The sequence below is a fragment of the Aphis gossypii genome, chromosome 3 (assembly GCF_020184175.1).
Source record: "Aphis gossypii isolate Hap1 chromosome 3, ASM2018417v2, whole genome shotgun sequence".
NCBI lineage: Eukaryota > Metazoa > Arthropoda > Insecta > Hemiptera > Aphididae > Aphis > Aphis gossypii.
In genome coordinates, this window is record NC_065532.1 from 27,745,207 (window position 1) to 27,763,616 (window position 18,410).

The 18,410-nt window shown below is 29.4% G+C and overlaps 2 protein-coding genes, 1 long non-coding RNA gene and 1 pseudogene across 7 annotated transcripts; all 4 read right to left on the reverse strand.

Moving 5' to 3' along the window:
• Positions 1 to 698: 698 nt before the first annotated feature.
• LOC114125968 (equilibrative nucleoside transporter 1) lies at positions 699 to 5,783 on the reverse strand. Of its 4 annotated transcripts, none has more exons than XM_027989809.2 (11): positions 5,760 to 5,783; positions 4,633 to 4,788; positions 4,317 to 4,398; positions 3,418 to 3,590; positions 3,188 to 3,333; positions 2,873 to 3,105; positions 2,128 to 2,256; positions 1,794 to 1,905; positions 1,630 to 1,715; positions 1,291 to 1,490; positions 699 to 1,210 (listed from the first exon to the last, which is right to left on the reverse strand). In XM_027989809.2, exons 2-11 carry the CDS (start codon positions 4,767 to 4,769, stop codon positions 1,099 to 1,101), a joined length of 1,410 nt encoding a protein of 469 aa, XP_027845610.2. In that variant the 5' UTR covers positions 4,770 to 4,788; positions 5,760 to 5,783; the 3' UTR covers positions 699 to 1,098. The 4 variants fall into 4 exon arrangements, with proteins under 4 accessions (XP_027845610.2, XP_027845609.2, XP_050059115.1 ...); XM_027989808.2 differs by lacking the exon at positions 5,760 to 5,783 and adding an exon at positions 5,137 to 5,547; XM_050203158.1 differs by lacking the exons at positions 4,633 to 4,788; positions 5,760 to 5,783 and adding an exon at positions 3,991 to 4,100.
• Positions 5,784 to 8,783: 3,000 nt separating this feature from the next.
• Positions 8,784 to 13,116, reverse strand: LOC126550833 (uncharacterized). The gene is made up of 3 exons (XR_007604861.1): positions 10,831 to 13,116; positions 10,678 to 10,725; positions 8,784 to 10,192 (listed from the first exon to the last, which is right to left on the reverse strand). It is a non-coding gene; the product is annotated as an uncharacterized LOC126550833 (long non-coding RNA).
• A 764-nt stretch (positions 13,117 to 13,880) lies between these two features.
• Positions 13,881 to 15,784, reverse strand: LOC126550831 (receptor expression-enhancing protein 5-like). Of its 2 annotated transcripts, none has more exons than XM_050203165.1 (2): positions 15,684 to 15,784; positions 13,881 to 14,738 (listed from the first exon to the last, which is right to left on the reverse strand). In XM_050203165.1, exon 2 carries the CDS (start codon positions 14,725 to 14,727, stop codon positions 14,227 to 14,229), a length of 501 nt encoding a protein of 166 aa, XP_050059122.1. In that variant the 5' UTR covers positions 14,728 to 14,738; positions 15,684 to 15,784; the 3' UTR covers positions 13,881 to 14,226. The 2 variants fall into 2 exon arrangements, with proteins under 2 accessions (XP_050059122.1, XP_050059121.1); XM_050203164.1 differs by lacking the exon at positions 15,684 to 15,784 and adding an exon at positions 14,818 to 14,939.
• On the reverse strand, positions 15,539 to 17,839 carry LOC126551078 (alpha-taxilin-like; annotated as a pseudogene).
• Between the last annotated feature and the right edge of the window lie 571 nt (positions 17,840 to 18,410).

Here is an 18,410-nt window from a genome sequence, read left to right on the forward strand (position 1 = left end):
TATCTACATGTTAAAGTGAATTACTCAATGATGATATTGATACAAACACTACACATTTAACCAGATTAGTTATATACCTTTTTTTTTTAATTTTATAATGATACAATTTTCAAAATATTTTTTACTTTTTGAGCCTTTTATAGATGTTTAATATTTTCATTTTTGTTTAGTTTTTTTATTTTTCTATAAATTATCTTCTTAGTCAAAAAGCTTAAAGGATGAATAAACTTATTACAAGATTTTTCATAAGTTTTTATTATAGTTATTTAAAATTACTTAAAATAAGTAATATTTTATTAGTATGAGTGTTTAACTATTTTCATTCACATCTAAAGTTCAAAATTTGCCAAAACAATGAAAATTTGCAAATTATTTTATAGTTATAGGTAACTGTATAAATATTTATTATTATCATTATTTATATAGTTTAATTTAAGATTTCTCATAAGTAGTTTATACTGAAACCAAAAAATGTTTTAATATGTAAATATACTATTTTTTTGTAGATATTTTAAATTTAAATTCAAACAAAATTAGATATTTAAACAAAAATTGAATAAAGAAACAAAATATAGTAAATAGTAACAAAAATACTGTTCAAAATTTAAAAAAAAAATGATTTAGATTATTCTAAAACCTAGAATCTTTTAACTAAAACAATTTTTTACTTGATAAATAAATAAATACACTTTATCAAATATTTAATAATGATATAAATGTTTAATACATTTTTGATTATTTTTGATTAGGTAGGTACATCGTATTACATGATTTCATAGAAATCCTTAAAAAAATTATACACATAAGAATACAATTAAAAAATATTATAGCCGTCGTGAGTTATAACTCAGTAAGTAAACTATAAAAGCTTAGCAGTTACGTCATATAATAGCTAAAAATTATTTTAACAATTGTTTTGTTCAATAAAAAATTAATACACTAAAAATATATAAAATTATAAACATAATATAGTTGTTAAACTTATAAGTAGATAACATAATTTAATAAATTTAAATTTAAAATTAATAAACAATACATAAAATAATTAATAAAGCATTGAAGCACTTGTAGTCTTAAACATTTGTAATTGTATACATTTTATAGTAAATTAACCATTCCAAAACTTATCAAAGAACCTGTAGAGATACCAATACCAAGAAATGTAATCATCAATGAACTAGCTACTTCCTGTTCATGTTTGTCAACAAAGCTATGAGGAAAAACAAATTTGTTTGACCAATATAAAATACAATTAATCACTTAAAAGCTTTAAGAATGGTTAATACTTACTAGGGAATAGAAGCCATTGTGATGTTAGAAACTATACCATTGGTAAAACCAAATACAGACATAATAACTGCATACAACTGATCATTATTTATTAAGACAGGTAAATAATACCGAGGCTTAGCATTACAGAGCATCATCAAGGGGATAAAAATAGTCCTTAAAGCAGATAATATTGCGGATGGCCAAATACTATTTATTGGCTGTAATATTACAATAATTAATAATTAATACATAATATATCTATATATATATTAATAATTTAATCCTTTACATGTTAAATCAGTATACATATATTACTCAAATTATAAATACATTTGGTTAATAAAAATTAGTAATTACCAGTCTTATGAAGTTTGACATAACTCTCCCTAAGAAATCACACGTACTAAAAAGTAAATATGCTATCACTGGCAAAAAATATGTATCTAAACATGTAAACATGAATATTAATAAAATTACTGATGTTGATCAATTAATACAAAATTAAGATTTTAAATATTTACCTGTCCAGGCAGTGTGTTCTTTGTTTACTGAAGTTATTAGTACTGTAACTGCTGGGTAAACAGACATAGTGACTAAAAAATTGTAAAAAGTGCTCAAGCCCAATTTCCATATCTATTAAAATTAAAAATAAATATTAAATATCAAACATTTTTATATAATGCTTTAATCATATTAATAATTTTAGTGAAAATGTATATGATTTAGTATACTGCATATTTCTATATCAATCCTAACAATAATTAATTAAAATATTATTGAGTTTTAATGAAGTTTTCATGGCTTAGAATTTTTAAATTTTACAATAAATGGTTATTATATACAAATATTATATACCTTTTTTAAAACTGCATAAGTATTTACAGTAGGGGTTTGTTCATTACCAAGTAAAGCATATTGCGTAGAAGATGAACGTCTAATCCATACACTTGCAGGTATGTCTTGAACATAATACTTATATATATTCTAAAAGAATTAATTTTTAGATAATTAATGCAAAGTATAATACATTTTTTTAGATAATTTTAGTATGTATTAGTCTTATTTGCTACATAGAAAAATGATTATGGATTTTGTTACTTCTTTTGATCACTTTAATTTCACATTTAATAATAAAATTACAACATTAATGATTTAAAAACATTACAGATTTATACTATGAGCTAAGAAAGGTTAAACATAAAATATTTTTGCAATATTCTGTTAAACACGTGTGTTAATGCATGAAATAGCAAAAAGAACAAATCCATCACAAAAATCAGATGAATAGTTGTGAAATATTAAGTATATATGAGTCATATTGAAATAATATTTTTTAAATAAATCATTAGAGTTAGGCTCTTGGTAATGGTAATGTTAAGAGATAATTTATATAAAAGTCATAACAACAATCATCTATGCAAATAAAATATTTTTCATTTTAGTGCAAATTAAAATGATAAATTTAACTATGTATTAAAATTTGATTTATCAAGATTAGACCTTAGTAGGTAGCATATAAGACATAATTATATATTAGAATTTTTTAAGTTTAAATCTTGTTACTTTGAAATTAATTTATGATATATTAATATATACTAACTGTTTTAACTAAAAAAGTATATAATACTAGAGAGATCAAGATAAATATATCAGCAAATAAGAAATAAACAAAGGCACTGTGGACAGATGATGCACCCCACCACAAGGCCAATATTTGAGCTAATGCAGCAACAATGCCTCCCAATGCTTGACCACATACAGTTGCTGTCATATAGCTACTATCAAAAAAGCTGACTAAATTGAACACAGCTCCTTGCATTATAGAACTGCCGACTAAAAAAAAAAAAACAAATTTTATTAAAACTTTCAGTTTTACTTTAACAAAAATAATAATAGTTATGTTAACTGAACTCACTGTTTAAAAAAATTACTGTTCCTAAAGTTATCATAAAGAACAATATTTGCCATGAATCAGAATCCAAATTAACTAAAATTGTGGTAATTGTGAACAAAATAAGCATTAACATCAATGAACTGATCATTCGAAAATGAATTGACATCCTAAACATATTTACATGTATTTTAGCTTTTTAGTTATTTAAATAAAATACATAGTAAATGTTATTATATTATTGTAATCCTTACTTTTTAGCTAAATATGTATTTAGTAATAACATTAGTGAACTAGGAACAGATGCAGCAATGGTAAGAAAAGAAGTGAAGTTAGCTTGAAGTCTTGAATGATCGTGATTGTCATTTGGCAGGAGAAATATTACTTGGGTTTCATTTGGCAAATTTCGTAATTTATACATCCAGTACTTTAGATTAAAACAAAATATAGAAATGTCATTAAGATGGTGCATTGCATAAGTTAATAAAAATATATAGTCTACATTCATACAATCAAAAAATAAAATACCAAAAAAACAAAAATAAAATATATTTTAAATTTAATCTGCCCTATGCTCTAATCTTACATAGTTATAGGAATATATTATAATACGAGCACTTATAATATGTAGTATATGTAGTATAATATGTAAATTAATAATTGTTTTTATTTTATACAATAGTCAATAATAATATATTAAATTTACAACTAATATTTTTTATTTTCATTGTCAATAAAATAGCATCTGAAAATTTTTAATTTATTATAAGCTTATTATTATATAATATAGAGACATTATAAATTGTAGTAGATCAAGTAACCCTTACTAAAACAATTCTGTATACCCTGTGAAAAATTCCTGCACACGCCTATGGTTTTATCTAATTGTAAATGCAGATTGTCATACCAAATAGCCAATAGGTATACAAAGAGTGTTCTGTAAATATATAGCACTTAGTTACTTTTGTAAAGGGCAAATAACAAAGATGTCAAATTTCTAATTATTATTATTATTATTTTTTAAGTAAAATAAATACTACAATTGCATTTAAATTTAGAAATATAAGGTTTGTATAATTTTGTATGATAATTTCTGATACTTATTTAATATAATTATTGAAGATAAAAAATGATATAGGTACATAAAACTTACATCATTTGCAGTCATAAAAAAGTACCATGGTAGTAGAAGACAAGTGCCAAGTATATAAAATATTATAAATCCAAAATGGTATCTGAAAAATATAATGTGATATAGTTATGTCATCTATCAAAATGTTAATAATATAAGTTTATTTAAATGTAATGAGCAATAAATTCATCGAAAATGAAAAAAAAAATGTTTCATAATAATTATTTCTAATTTAATTTATTTACACAAATATAAATATGTTAATAGATTGTTTAAAAGTTTAATGAATATTTTTAGGTTTTTTAGAATTTTATTGTATACAAAAAATGTATTTTACCGGTCTGGTGGTTTTGTTAAGACAGTATCACATTCATTTACAATTATGTCATCAACATTTTTATCCAATACTTCTGGAAGCCCAAATAATCTATTGTTAACTGTGTCAGCAAATACAAGTTGATCCTGATCGTCCATTTTTGATACACTTTAATGACTAGAAAATTATTTAAATGTATTCATTTATGAATGTGTTTAATATACAATACAATTATCATTTTTTATAAACAATAACAATATTTATTAAACCCAAAGACCCATTGTATTAAACCCTGTTTAAGTACCTATATAATTATCAGATAAATATATTAACTATAATACCATTAATACCTATAAATTTAAATACTTATATTATTGAAGAATTAAAAATACATATTTATTATAGTAAATGAGATTACCATATTGTATTCAGGTTACTTACTGATTATTTGCGAGAAAAAAAAATCAAATGCATCATAAAGCTAATTAATGTTTATAATGTTAAAATTAATTATATGATACTTACATATTTATTTTATGCATATTAAAAATGATGTAACTGTTCAAATGTCAACTAAAATGTTCTAAAATGATACTCATTTAAAATCAATAATAATTATTATATTATTATTATAGTGCCCACTGCCCATAGCCCATCTCCAGTGTATGGGCTATAGTTTAGATTGCTCAGACAAATAGGTACTATACAACTAATGTCATTAAAAATAATAAAGTAGTTAATTTTGTTTAAAAAAAAATAAAGTATTTAGGTAGTATTAATGTATTGTAATGTTATGAATTATGAATTTAATATTTATTAATAATTAGTTATATGAAAAATTAGATTATTGCGTTCCAACATACTATTGTAATTAATATATTATTATAACAACAGAATTACAAAAAGTTTTACAGATTGTAATTTATTATTCATTATTATTTATTATTATTATATTAGATAAGAGTACATAATATTATAACAGTATTATCAGCTATCACAGAATAACTATAATAGTTATTATGGTTTGTATTATTATACAATTATTATTATGGCAAGCAGACGCAACACAATAAATAACAGTGCAGATTAATCCAAACCATGTTAAAAAAAAATACCTTCAACTATAAAAATTCGATAGTTCTTCCTACCTTTTTTTATTTACATCACAAAGACGCAAAACTACCTACTGTAGTGTTGTACTGGCTACTATAGGTGCTATCACTACTATCGCGCCGCGCAAATTACATTTTCAAAATGTTGAAATTGAAACATACATATTTCGACTTTTAGCAAAGAGACGTGTGTTTCTACTTTAATTGTTTAATTATTTTACTAATAAGATATTCCACACTCTCTTGTTCTCGCATGTCTGTATTAATTATTTTATGTAAAAATGTGTCATCACAACATAATATATGTAATATCAGTATACGGACAGTATACGTGGTCCGTACACTACGATTACAAAATTGAAATCTGTCGGTGGTTGACTAGTGATGGTTCATAAGTTGCTTGAATGTGTAACACTGCAGTGATTGTGAATAATGAATTGTGATATGTCCTATGCCCCTTGAAGCAAGGGGCAAGATTGTGTAGTGTTCCTAGCGTGCACTATATTGATGCGTACTTGCGTGCCAGTATCAGATTTAAATCCAGATGGTTATTTTGAATGAAAGTTAAACTCAATAACGAAATATGTCTTTATTGCGTATAAATGAAATACATGTAACAAACAAAGTAAGTGGCTGAGTGTCGTGAAAGTGCTCAGTTGTTGATAGCTTTGGTACATCTGCCGTTGCTGGTCTTCGGGCTCCCTTATATATTGTGGTGCGTCTCTTGTTTACGTCGAGTTGTCGCCTTCTGGGTGAAACCAGGTGTCCTTGTAGTTGTTGTTGCAAATTCGGACACGAATTTGATAATGTGCAATAACATCTCAAATGCATCATTAGTGCACTATAATTATTGGTGCGCTTACCATCCCGACACGTGTCATGGTCATTGGTCATAGTATAGCATCTGCATCACCCTCGACCCGAGGCATGGTCATACTAACTTAGCCTTAGTATCTCGAAGCCCATAACAATATATAGATCTATTAGAATATTAGCTCATTAGCCATAAAAACGCTAAGCAGAGTAATGAGTATACGTAGGCACATTATCCTACGGGCTACGATAAAGCCCTTATACCAGTGTGCCCCAAACATCTATCATCTGTTGAAGTGTCTCAACTGTAAGTTTACTGTCCAACACATTTTACTGATTTGTTATCCGATTTATAGGTGTCTTCCAAGACTCAAGAGGCTAAGAACTTCTTAGTGAGAAGTAAGGGTCAGACGTCAGCTAAAAGAGTATAAGACGCGATTGAAGTAGGTAACCGAATACAGCTGTAACTTTGGGGGAAAGGGCCAACATAGGCATTTGCTTTCTGTGGCCCTGTCTGTTTTTAAACGAAGCCGATGGGCTGGGGCGCAGTTGTTACCGTTTTACCATTCTTATTCCTGGTGACAAAACATGTATACTTTTATAGTATTTTGAGCAAATAATAAATAGTGTGCTGGGAACGGAAAATTTTTTTTACTGTAATAAATTGTATAATTAATAATCGGAATACTTTTATAATTTTATATATCTATGTAGATCTATATATAACGCATAACCGCACGGGCCACGGAGAAGTGCGTGTAAGTAACTATGTAGAAGTTGTTGTGAATTTTTATATTGTATACTGTTGTATGAATAAAAACTAAAAAGGAACATTTTAGTACAATTTTGTTTTATTATTGAACAATCATCATAAATATTATACATATAATAAGACAAAAAATATAAATATACAATTTACATGGTTATCTATCACATTATACTTTAAGTTAAAGCTTGTTCTGAGATAAAACACTGTTAAAAAAAAAAACAAATAAGATTAGTGTAGACAATTCCGAAAATACAATTTTGAATTAAACAATTAGAAGAGAAAACAGTGCAATAAAAACATTAAAAATATGATAAATATCTAAATAATTATAAATTTATAAATTAGACTAATTGAGAAAACAACCAATGGTATATTAATGGATTAGGATTATTTTTGATAGGTACAGTTAGTCAGTAAACATTTCTTTTATATGGCATTAAGTTGAAATTAACAACTAACGAGTACTAAGTAATTAATAAAAGATAACCCTGCAAAAGCTTTAAAATACTTTTATTGGAGCAGTATTTTTAAGATACCTATTTGGGCAATTTGGTTGGCCAAAACTTTTGCCTCTCTTTATTGAATATTAAAATTACATCACTAGATACTAGTTGAATATTTTGTAGAAAAATTATAATAATGATTTTACCAACTTTCTAGATTACTGCTCCTACTCTATTTGATTTAAACTCAACTAATTTTATTTGAAAAAATGGTTGGATTTTAGTTTTTTATAGGTACCTTAATTGATTGTACTAATTTATCACCATTCACCTTGGTCCTTAATTAGGTATACTACATTTTCCATTTATTCTATTGAATTTATGTACCTATGAATGATTTAGTTGTTGTTTAAACGATTATACTATAGAATATATTATATACCATTTAAGTATTAACCACATATCTATACAATGTGTCCCGGGGCGAAGTGACCGGCCTCCGTCATATGAAAGTATACCTAAAATGACGAAGAAATAACCTTTAAAGTGGGGGTCTAACTCTTTTTTTTTTGAGTTATGGGCAATTTAAGTTTTTTTAAACCAAACAAAAACTACCACGGATTTTTTTATGTTTCTCCGAAACTTTTCAACATTTTAACATAATTTTTTTTTTTTTTGTTTTAAAGCTATTTAATTGTCCTTTCAACCAACATACGCAATTAAACCAAACGTATGTAAATTATTATAATTAAATTGAAAAAATTAAATTTTTTTTATCATAAGTTGGAATTTTTAAAAATAAAACTCGTATTACTCAAAATAATTCAATATTTAGTATGGGTTATTTTGGTTGTGTATTATTCTACAGAATAATACCTTGATTACCTTATAAGTTTGGTTTTCATATCTTTCATAATCGCAGAGTTATACGCAGCTAAACATTACAGGTCTTTTGTGATTTTAATTATTGGCAATTTATTTTATGGTAATTTTAGGTGATATAAATAATGTAAGAAGTCAATTTTTTTTAAAAATAAAATAAAAATAAAGTAGTTTAATAATAATAATAATTAAATAACAAGGAAATAAATGTTATGTTTATTTGATTAATTAATAAGATTTTCAAAGTGTTCCCCACCTAACTGCAAACAAGCTTGAGCTCTAAATGAAACACTTTGTGTAGTCCTTTGTATTTCAGCATGATTTTGTCGTATTTCTTCTGCTGCTATCGCCCCTAATGAGTTTATGCCTAAGTTATACTTGATATTTAGAAAGATTATAAATTGCCAATAATTAAAATCACAAAAGACCTGTAATGTTTAGCTGCTTATAACTCTGCGATTATGAAAGATATGAAAACCAAACTTATAAGGTATTCAAAGTATTATTCTGTAGAATAATACACAATCAAAATAACCCATACTAAGTATTGAATTATTTTGAGTAATACGAGATTTATTTTTAAAAATTCCAACTTTTGATAAAAATATTTAATTTTTTCAATTTAATAATAATAATTTACATAAATTTGGTTTAATTGCGTATGTTGGTTGAAAGGACAATTAAATAGCTTTAAAACAAAAAAAAAATTATGTTAAAATGTTGAAAAGTTTCGGAGAAACATAAAAAAATCCGTGGTAGTTTTTGTTTGGTTTAAAAAAACTTAAATTGCCCATAACTCAAAAAAAAAAGAGTTAGACCCCCCACTTTAAAGGTTATTTCTTCATCATTTTAGGTATACTTTCATATGACAGCGGCCGGTCACTTCGCCCCGGGACACATTGTATATATAAAAAAAAAAAAAAAAATAATAGATATAACATACAAAAATACACACAATCCTCAATTTTTCCTTTTAATCAGCCCCTTTGCGTTTTATTGGCATTGCTCACCGTACAAAACATACATTATGTACAATTGTCAACGTTACTACACTTGATGCATAAACAATATGTATGGCAACGAAAACTGTGACACGAGAATTTTATATATTAGATGTTTTGTACAGTGAGCAATGCCAAGAAAACGCAAAGGGGCTGATTTGAGCCGCAGTACAAGTAAAGCTCGAAACTTGCGAAATAACAGATCCGAAAGAACAGAAGAACAAATCCAGCAACAAAATACTGATGCACGTGTCAGAATGGCGCAATTGCATCAAGAAGAGCCAGAAGATACACGAGCTGAACGCAATGAAGTCAGAAGATTAGAACAACGACAATCACGCCGCTTCACAGTCAAAAGACGAAGAACAAATGACCAACAACGACAACAGGTACATCGAGCATTTATATCTGATGCATTCCAGTATGAGCCCGATATTGAATATTATGCTCATTCAAAAGTGGTAATTGGTGCTATGGACAAGGAATGTCCGCATTGTCATGCTCTGAAATTCAAAAATGAGCCAGCTGGGATGTGTTGCGCGTCAGGAAAAGTGCAACTACCTGAAATTGAAACAATTTAATAAACCATCCAGTTTGGTTGTGTTAGCTAATGATGGACTAACAAAAAATATTGTTCACGCTATAGCATTAAGAGATTGATATTGTTTAATAGTGTTACTGTCGTAATTGTTCAATTAATGATATATAATTTTACGGAATAAATTATAATAACTTAAAAATAATGTTTGCCTTTTGTTATTTTTATATTCCCTCATCGTTCACAGCGCTCCATGCTTATTTCACGCATATACCACATTCTTACATACATACAATATACACATTCTAACATACATAATACATACATACTTCCAATAAGTAAGCTATTTTTTGTCTACACTAGAAATTACTAGGAAATTATTTATATGGCAAAACAACGTTTGCCGGATCAGCTAGTATAATATAAATATAAATAACATTTCAATCAATAGTGAATACTGTAGAGATCCGAGAACAAGATCATTAATATTTTAAACTTTGAAATTTACCATCAATTGCATCTTCCCCATCACTTAATTGCACATCTTCCTGGGGAACTAGAAAACAAATGGTATTATATTAAAATAAAAATCAATAGTTATGCAATCAATAATTTGTAGAAAGAATACAAGATCATTAGAATTTTATGCTCAACAATTTACCATCAAAGTCTTCTTCGTCGTCACTATTATTAAGTAGAAGATTTTCTTGGGGAACTAGAAAACAAATGTATAAGGAGAAGACGGGGATCACCGCTCTGGGTACCGGAGCTGGAGGCTGAAGGAAGGCTGATCTGCTGAATACCCGAACTAGTACCACGTGGATTGCACGTACTGCTTGTGAATGATCCACTATTACAGCAACGGACAACAATAACGTCACGTACTCTGAAACACAACAGCTCGGCAATGACTGAACACGGGACTACGGGAGTAACAAACGAGTCAAAAGAGCAACGAAGCCTGTTAGAGCGCGATGAGCTTAAAAACAACGCTTAAAAACAATGGCGATCTCCACGAACTTGGACGGAGCAGTCGTAACAAAACGTAAAAGACACAAGTCGAGCAGACAAGACGTGAAGACCGGTTTAGCCTGGCCGCCGGCCACCGCGCGTCCGTATCGCCGGACAATTATAGGTGGTTCACCTATTGGATGCTGTTCGCCGTCGCGTTGACGGTGCAGCAGATGTGCGGCGGCCTTCTCCGGTTAGTGCCGTTGTATTTCCTGATCAAGACCGCGTTTTTCGCATGTTCTCCTGGGCACCACCGCGCGTCCGTGTCGCGGGACAACAGATAGTTCACCTATTGGATGCAGTTCGCCGTCGCGTTGACGGTGCAGCAGATGTGCGGCGGCCTTCTCCGGTTAGTGCCGTTGTATTTCCTGATCAAGACCGCGTTTTTCGCATGGTGCGCCGCGCCGATGGAGGCAAATGGTGCCACCTAAGTGTACGCCACGGACTAAGACATAATGGACTGGTATCGACTATCGAGTACGGACTACGGAGTATTCGAGTGCAATATCTGTGAGCCGAAAATGTTACGCGAGCGAGGAGTGCAGGGGCCAGGGGGTAAAAAATTTACGAATGATTTTAGCGCTCTCTATATAATTTATATAGTTTTATATACTAAAATAATATAAAAAAAAAATGTAGATGGCGTTGGAATCATTCGGATTTTATTTTTCATAACATTTGATGCTCGGTCCCTCCTACTCCCCCAGAAAATTCGATACCAGTCCATAATATATCATAGTCCGTGGTGTACGCCGTCGTTGTACGACGTTATTTTACACAGACGAGCGTTGACAACACCGCGTATCGGGAACAACCGAACACGCGCGTGGCGCAAACCGAAGAACGGCTTTTGGCCGACATCGGTCCCGTGACAAAATAGAAAGGTATATCCACGATATAATAAACCCTTCCTATCCATAGTCGTGGTTCGCCTCATTTCGATAGCCGTTAAATTACGCGCCAAAAATACAATTTTGATTAAAAATTAATAATTATGATTTATGAATAATACGAGCTTTTTACTATGACAAATTACATTTTATCATTTTTTTTATGACGTCTGATGCAATTTTTTTTATGTTATTCATCGATATCAATGTATTATGATATTTTAATATTAACAAATACAATCAATTTGCGAATTATTTGTTGTTAATTGTTTATACTAGATTATATAAGTTGATTGTGTTTATTTAATTCTGCATAAAACGATTTACATAGAATAAGTAAAATACTCCTATAGGTATATAATATTTACATTTTCACACACAAAATGCCAATTTGTGAGTTTTTTGGATGTGATAATGGTAGCAAAAGAAAAAGTTTGGTGAAATATCATAAAATTATGTTACATCGGTTCCCAAAAGACCCAATTTTAGGGGTTTGCTGGGAAAAACAAATACACCAATATGGCCAAACAGATGCAGATAGGAAATCCATAAATTTTAATTCTGGTAAAAACAAATAATTTTTAGTAATAATATTTACTTTAGTATCTTACTTGACTTCCATATTTATTCAACATTAAATAATTATATTTAGCGGTTGTTTGTTCTTTGCATTTTGCAAATGATAGTTATATCATGTCTTCCGGAATTAAGTGTAGAAAAGCATTAAAATCAAATGCTATTCCTTTGAAGTAAGTTTTTTAAAATTATGATTTCTTAATTACATAAATATATTATTTATTTTATGTATTTAAATATATAATTTGGATTTATTTAAATTTTAAGTATACGTGGCATGATTGATGGTATTATGTGTGTATTTTTACTTTTTAGAGAAAAATTGTGTGAATCTGTTGTTGCTTCTGCAGACCATAAGTAACTATACACAATACAAACACGAGTATCTAATAATAATACAATATTGTTTTTTTATTTTGTCAGGTCTAATGAAAAATACAGAACTAACCTTTTTGATGAGTCTCTAAAAAGTAAAATACATAATATTTTATCAAAATTATACTGTTTAGTGAGTATTTAGTAATAGATTGTATTTAAATTAATCGTACACAGAGAATTTTCCAGCTAAGGTGATTATTACTGGTTCATTAAAACACCTGTTCTTTTGAGGAGAATAAACTCTTCAAGACACATAATACCATCATCATGCCACGTATACTTAAAATTTAAATAAATCCAAATATTAATTTAATACATAAAATAAATAATATATTTATGTATTAAGAAATCATAATTTTAAAAAACTTACTTCAAAGGAATAGCATTTGATTTTAATGCTTTTCTACACTTATTCCGGATACTGATATAACTATCATTTGCAAAATGCAAAGAACAAACAACCGCTAAATATATTATTTAATGTTGAATAAATATGGAAGTCAAGTAGATACAAAGTAAATATATTAACTAAAATTATTTGTTTTTACCAAATTAAAATATGGATTTCCTATCTGCATCTGTTTGGCCATATTGGTGTATTTGTTTTTCCCAGCAAACCCCTAAAATTTTGTCTTTTGGGAACCGATGTAACATAATTTTATGATATTTCACCAAACTTTTTCTTTTGCTACCATTATCACATCCAAAAAACTCACAAATTGGCATTTTGTGTGTGAAAATGTAAATATTATATACCTATAGGAGTATTTTACTTATTCTATGTAAATCGTTTTATGCAGAATTAAATAAACACAATCAACTTATATAATCTAGTATAAACAATTAACAACAAATAATTCGCAAATTGATTGTATTTGTTAATATTAAAATATCATAATACATTGATATCGATGAATAACATAAAAAAAAATTGCATCAGACGTCATACAAAAAAATGATAAAATGTAATTTGTCATAGTAAAAAGCTCGTATTATTCATAAATCATAATTATTAATTTTTAATCAAAATTGTATTTTTGGCGCGTAATTTAACGGCTATCGAAATGAGGCGAACCACGACTATGGATAGGAAGGGTTTATTATATCATGGATATACCTTTCTATTTTGTCATGGGACCGACGTCGGCCAAAAGCCGTTCTTCGGTTTGCGCCACGCGCGTGTTCCCGATACGCGGTGTTGGTCAACGCTTGTCGGCGTTAAAATATCGGCGTACGACGACGGCGTATACGTATGCTGCACCATTTGCCTCCATCGGTGCAGCGCACCACATGAAAAATGCCGTCTTTATTAAGAAAATTAATGGTACATACCGAAGGAAGCCGCCGCACATTTGCTGTACCGTCAACGCGACGGCGAACAGAACCCAATAAGTAAACCATCGATTGTCCGGCGACACGGACGAGCGGTGGTCGGCGGCCGGCAACTTTTCGACGGTGCGCATCATCAGCGCGGTGGTCGCGTAAGCGGGATACGCGAATCCCAGCAGGTCGCTGACCAGCGCCGAGTATAGGCTGCCCGGGATCAGGAACATGCACGTGGCGCAAACCACGCCGAAGAACAGCTTCAGGCGGCTGATGCCGGTCCTGTCCTCGGCCCAGGAAAACAGGCCGTTCCAAGGTCTGGAGATGGCGCGCAACGCGGCGTCTATGTCGTTCAAGGTTGACGTGTTGTTCGCGGCCATTGCGTGCGGTTCTATAATATTTTGGAAACTTTTATAAGATTTTCGTTAAAAACCAATATATTATTGTGTATGTAATCGAATTCAGTGTACCTATTGTTGAGAAATTGATTTTCACGAATGAGATTATTATATGTTCGTAAGCTGTTTTAGTTGTTTAAAATAATATTATATTGTGCATAACAACATTTTAGTGATCGCTATAGTGACTATAATATATATATATGTATACGATAATATAACATAATAATAATATAGGGCCAGTATTACAAGATATGATTATATCTTCGGTTACCAGCTGACCGTCCGTTTACGCCTCGGTTATCGTTATGATTAAATTAGAATATATTGAAAGTGTTGCACAATATATTTATTTTTTTATAAAGATTATATACATTGTTTTTTGATATTTTTTATCCGCTTTAAAAAAATATTTCCATTATAACTATATTACATCTCACAGCAGAATTGTTGTTTGTCATTATCATAGTAATATATTACAATTATTTATAAAAATGTGTATCAAACTATTGATATTATTATACTACACTGACACTAAGATTTTAACATATATTTATTCAAAAACTCTAAGGAAGTACAACATGACATACATACAGAGGCGTGTCCAGCGGGTAGGCCTGGTAGGCCCGGGCCTACCCTGATTTTTAACCTTTTAGTATACCCAACATATGCATTTTAAAATTATATTTATATAAGCACACTAATGTGTTGACTATACAAATTATTTTTATAACTAGGCCTGTCCTAAATTTTGGTTCTAAACACGCCTCTGCATACATACATGATCTTTTATTTATAACTATAAAAGATACATCTTATATGCACAATTATACTAAAATTAAATTTTAAATTATATATTTATTATTATTACAAAGGAACATATAGATTATAGATATTTAAAAAATAAATGTTGTGTAGTGGTAAATAATTATAATTACCTTGCCCTTTTTAATGTCAGTCTTTTTGGACTCTTGAGTCTTGATCATCAACTGACTTATTTTCAACATTATTTTCAACGACACATTCTACTTTATCTCCATTAACTGAAGAACTACTGCTTACACCGGTATCATAGGCAGGTTTATCTGACGTAGGTGATTGAGATGATGAAGGAGATTCTGGCGACATATCTTCTCCATTTGTAAGTGGATGGCTGCTCAGCTGAGTCCTTGGAAAATAGAGAATTTTCAATAATTGACTGTAGCATTGCTTTTGACTGTAGTATCTCTTTTATTTGATCCGCTGAAATGCGATAATGACATAAGTACAAAATTGAGGAAAAATGTTGACTTATTTACGTTTAGATTTTGTATTTTCTGAGCATGTAAACCATTCCGCCATTGCACACATGCCGGCCTCCGTCATGCGTTCAACTATTTCCCCAGATGTAATATCTGGTGGCAAATCGGGAATTTTTTTACCATGTTCCAACTTAGATAAAAGTGCCTGTCGTTCAGAGTGAAGAGTTCGACATAATTTTTGTAAGGTACTCAATTGTCGAGTTGCTACAGATAAATCACTTATCATTCTAGTACGTTCAGTGGTCATTTCATCTAAAAGTTGCTGACAGCGCTCATAACGCATTTTCCAACTAGCAGACTCTTTTTCTTATTTAACTGTTTATCTATGTATAAAAAAATATATTCATAAGTCATTACAAATAAAGCTTATAAATAATTAATTTTTTGTTACTCACTAATTCCATATCTCCTTTAAATCCAGCAAAAACTTTATTGCTTCGTGCTAGAGCATTTTGAAATTCTTCGTATTTTTCATTATACAGGGAAATTTGGTTTCGCAAGTCTATTTCAGTATTTTGCATTTCCTCAATTCTGGTTTGATAGAGTCGTATTTCATTTTGAAAATGAAAATTATTTTATGAAATTAATTTTAATAAATTTAAATTAAACTCAAAACTACAAACCTTTAATAAATGAGTCTTCTCATTTAAAATAGTTTCTCGTTCTACACTGATTTCCATATTTGCTTTGGCCAGCTTAGCATCACAAAATTGAGTCTCAAGCTCAATTTGTTTAGCTAACTTAACTACTTGCTACAACAATTAACAAGTATTCTATACTAAGAATTAATTCCTAGTTAGAACTGTACAAAAATAATAATAATAAACTTGTATGTGCTTACAGCGCCATTTACCTGTTCTCTAAGCTCATATTGTTCACACACATTCTTAAGCCTAGAAGACATATCCATACTATCATCTCGAAGCTTGTTGTTTTTCTCACTATTTTGTTGCATTACTGAAGCTATTTCACTTAATGTGTTTTGAAATTTATTTGTCATTTCCATGCGTTTATCTTCAGCTTCTTTGACACGTTTCAGACTCTCTTCCTGAAAAAAAAAAAACAAATTTTATTAATAAATTAAAAATATTAAATAATATATATAGAAATCAAATTATTACTCTTATTGCTTTATTTTGTTTCTGCAATTCCCTACACAAACTCTCCAATCGACTTCTTGTCATAACTGCTTTATTCATTTCACCTCTGACTATATCACGTTCTGTTAATGCTCGAGATACTCTTTTTTCAGTTTGTTTATAAGCAGTCTAATATACATAGAATTAAAAAACCAAAAATTAATATATTTAAAAAAAAATGAATGTTGCTACTTCTATTTTTTAAATTTTATTTACTTTTAGCTTAGTGTTTTCTTCCATAAGATCCATAAGATTCCATAAGATACTTAATACATAATGCTGCTAATTTTTCTTCTGGTGTATTTAAAGAATTCATACTATTCAAAACAGTTTTCAATGCTTGAGCTAAATGACGATCTTTTTTTTTACGGTTCTTTTCATTAGACGGATGATTTGAATCTGCTATATTTAACTCTGAAGGTTGAGTGGCTACAGATGTGCTATCAGCAACATCTGCTTGTTTGGGCAAAGATTCTGTAACTGTACTAGATACACACTATGTATCTTTTTGATTATTTTGCTGTAAAATAAATTATGATTAATATAAAATTAGTTACAATAGAAACTTTAAATAAATATACTAACCTGAGTAGTCTTATCAACAGAAGGTTCTTCTTACACGGTAGATGTAGTCTCCATGTCAATAAAATTAACCAAGTATTTGATATGTTACAATAAACTTCAATAGGGCATCTATTCAAATGTTCTTAAACTGTAAGAAAAAATATTGGTTATTATAATTTTATATTATATTAACAAGAATACTAATTGGGGTCTTAAAGATGCTTTAACAATACGCTTGACAACATTGGATATCCTACATATTATACATATTATCTTCCTTCTTCTTCTTCTCAGCTTACCGGTCTGTTGAGAACCATTGCTGCCTTCAAGAGGTCTCGCCATCTCTCTCTGTTGTACGTCAGCTCAAAAGTTACATTTTGGCCTATCTCTTTCAAGTCTCTGGTTATCACATCTATCCACCGGGTTCTTGGTCTTCCTAGGGGCCTTGTTTTGTTAATTTTTTCAACAAGTACTTTTTTTATTAATAGACCATCTGCTCTCCAAGTGTGTCCAAACCACTCTGGTCGTTTGTTTCTAATAAATGCTAGGATATTTGGTCTTTTGTACAATTTTTGTAATTCATCGTTTGTTCTTCTTTCGTAGGTATTGGTCTCTTGGTTGAAACGTGGTCCATAGATATTACGGAGTACTTTTCTCTCAA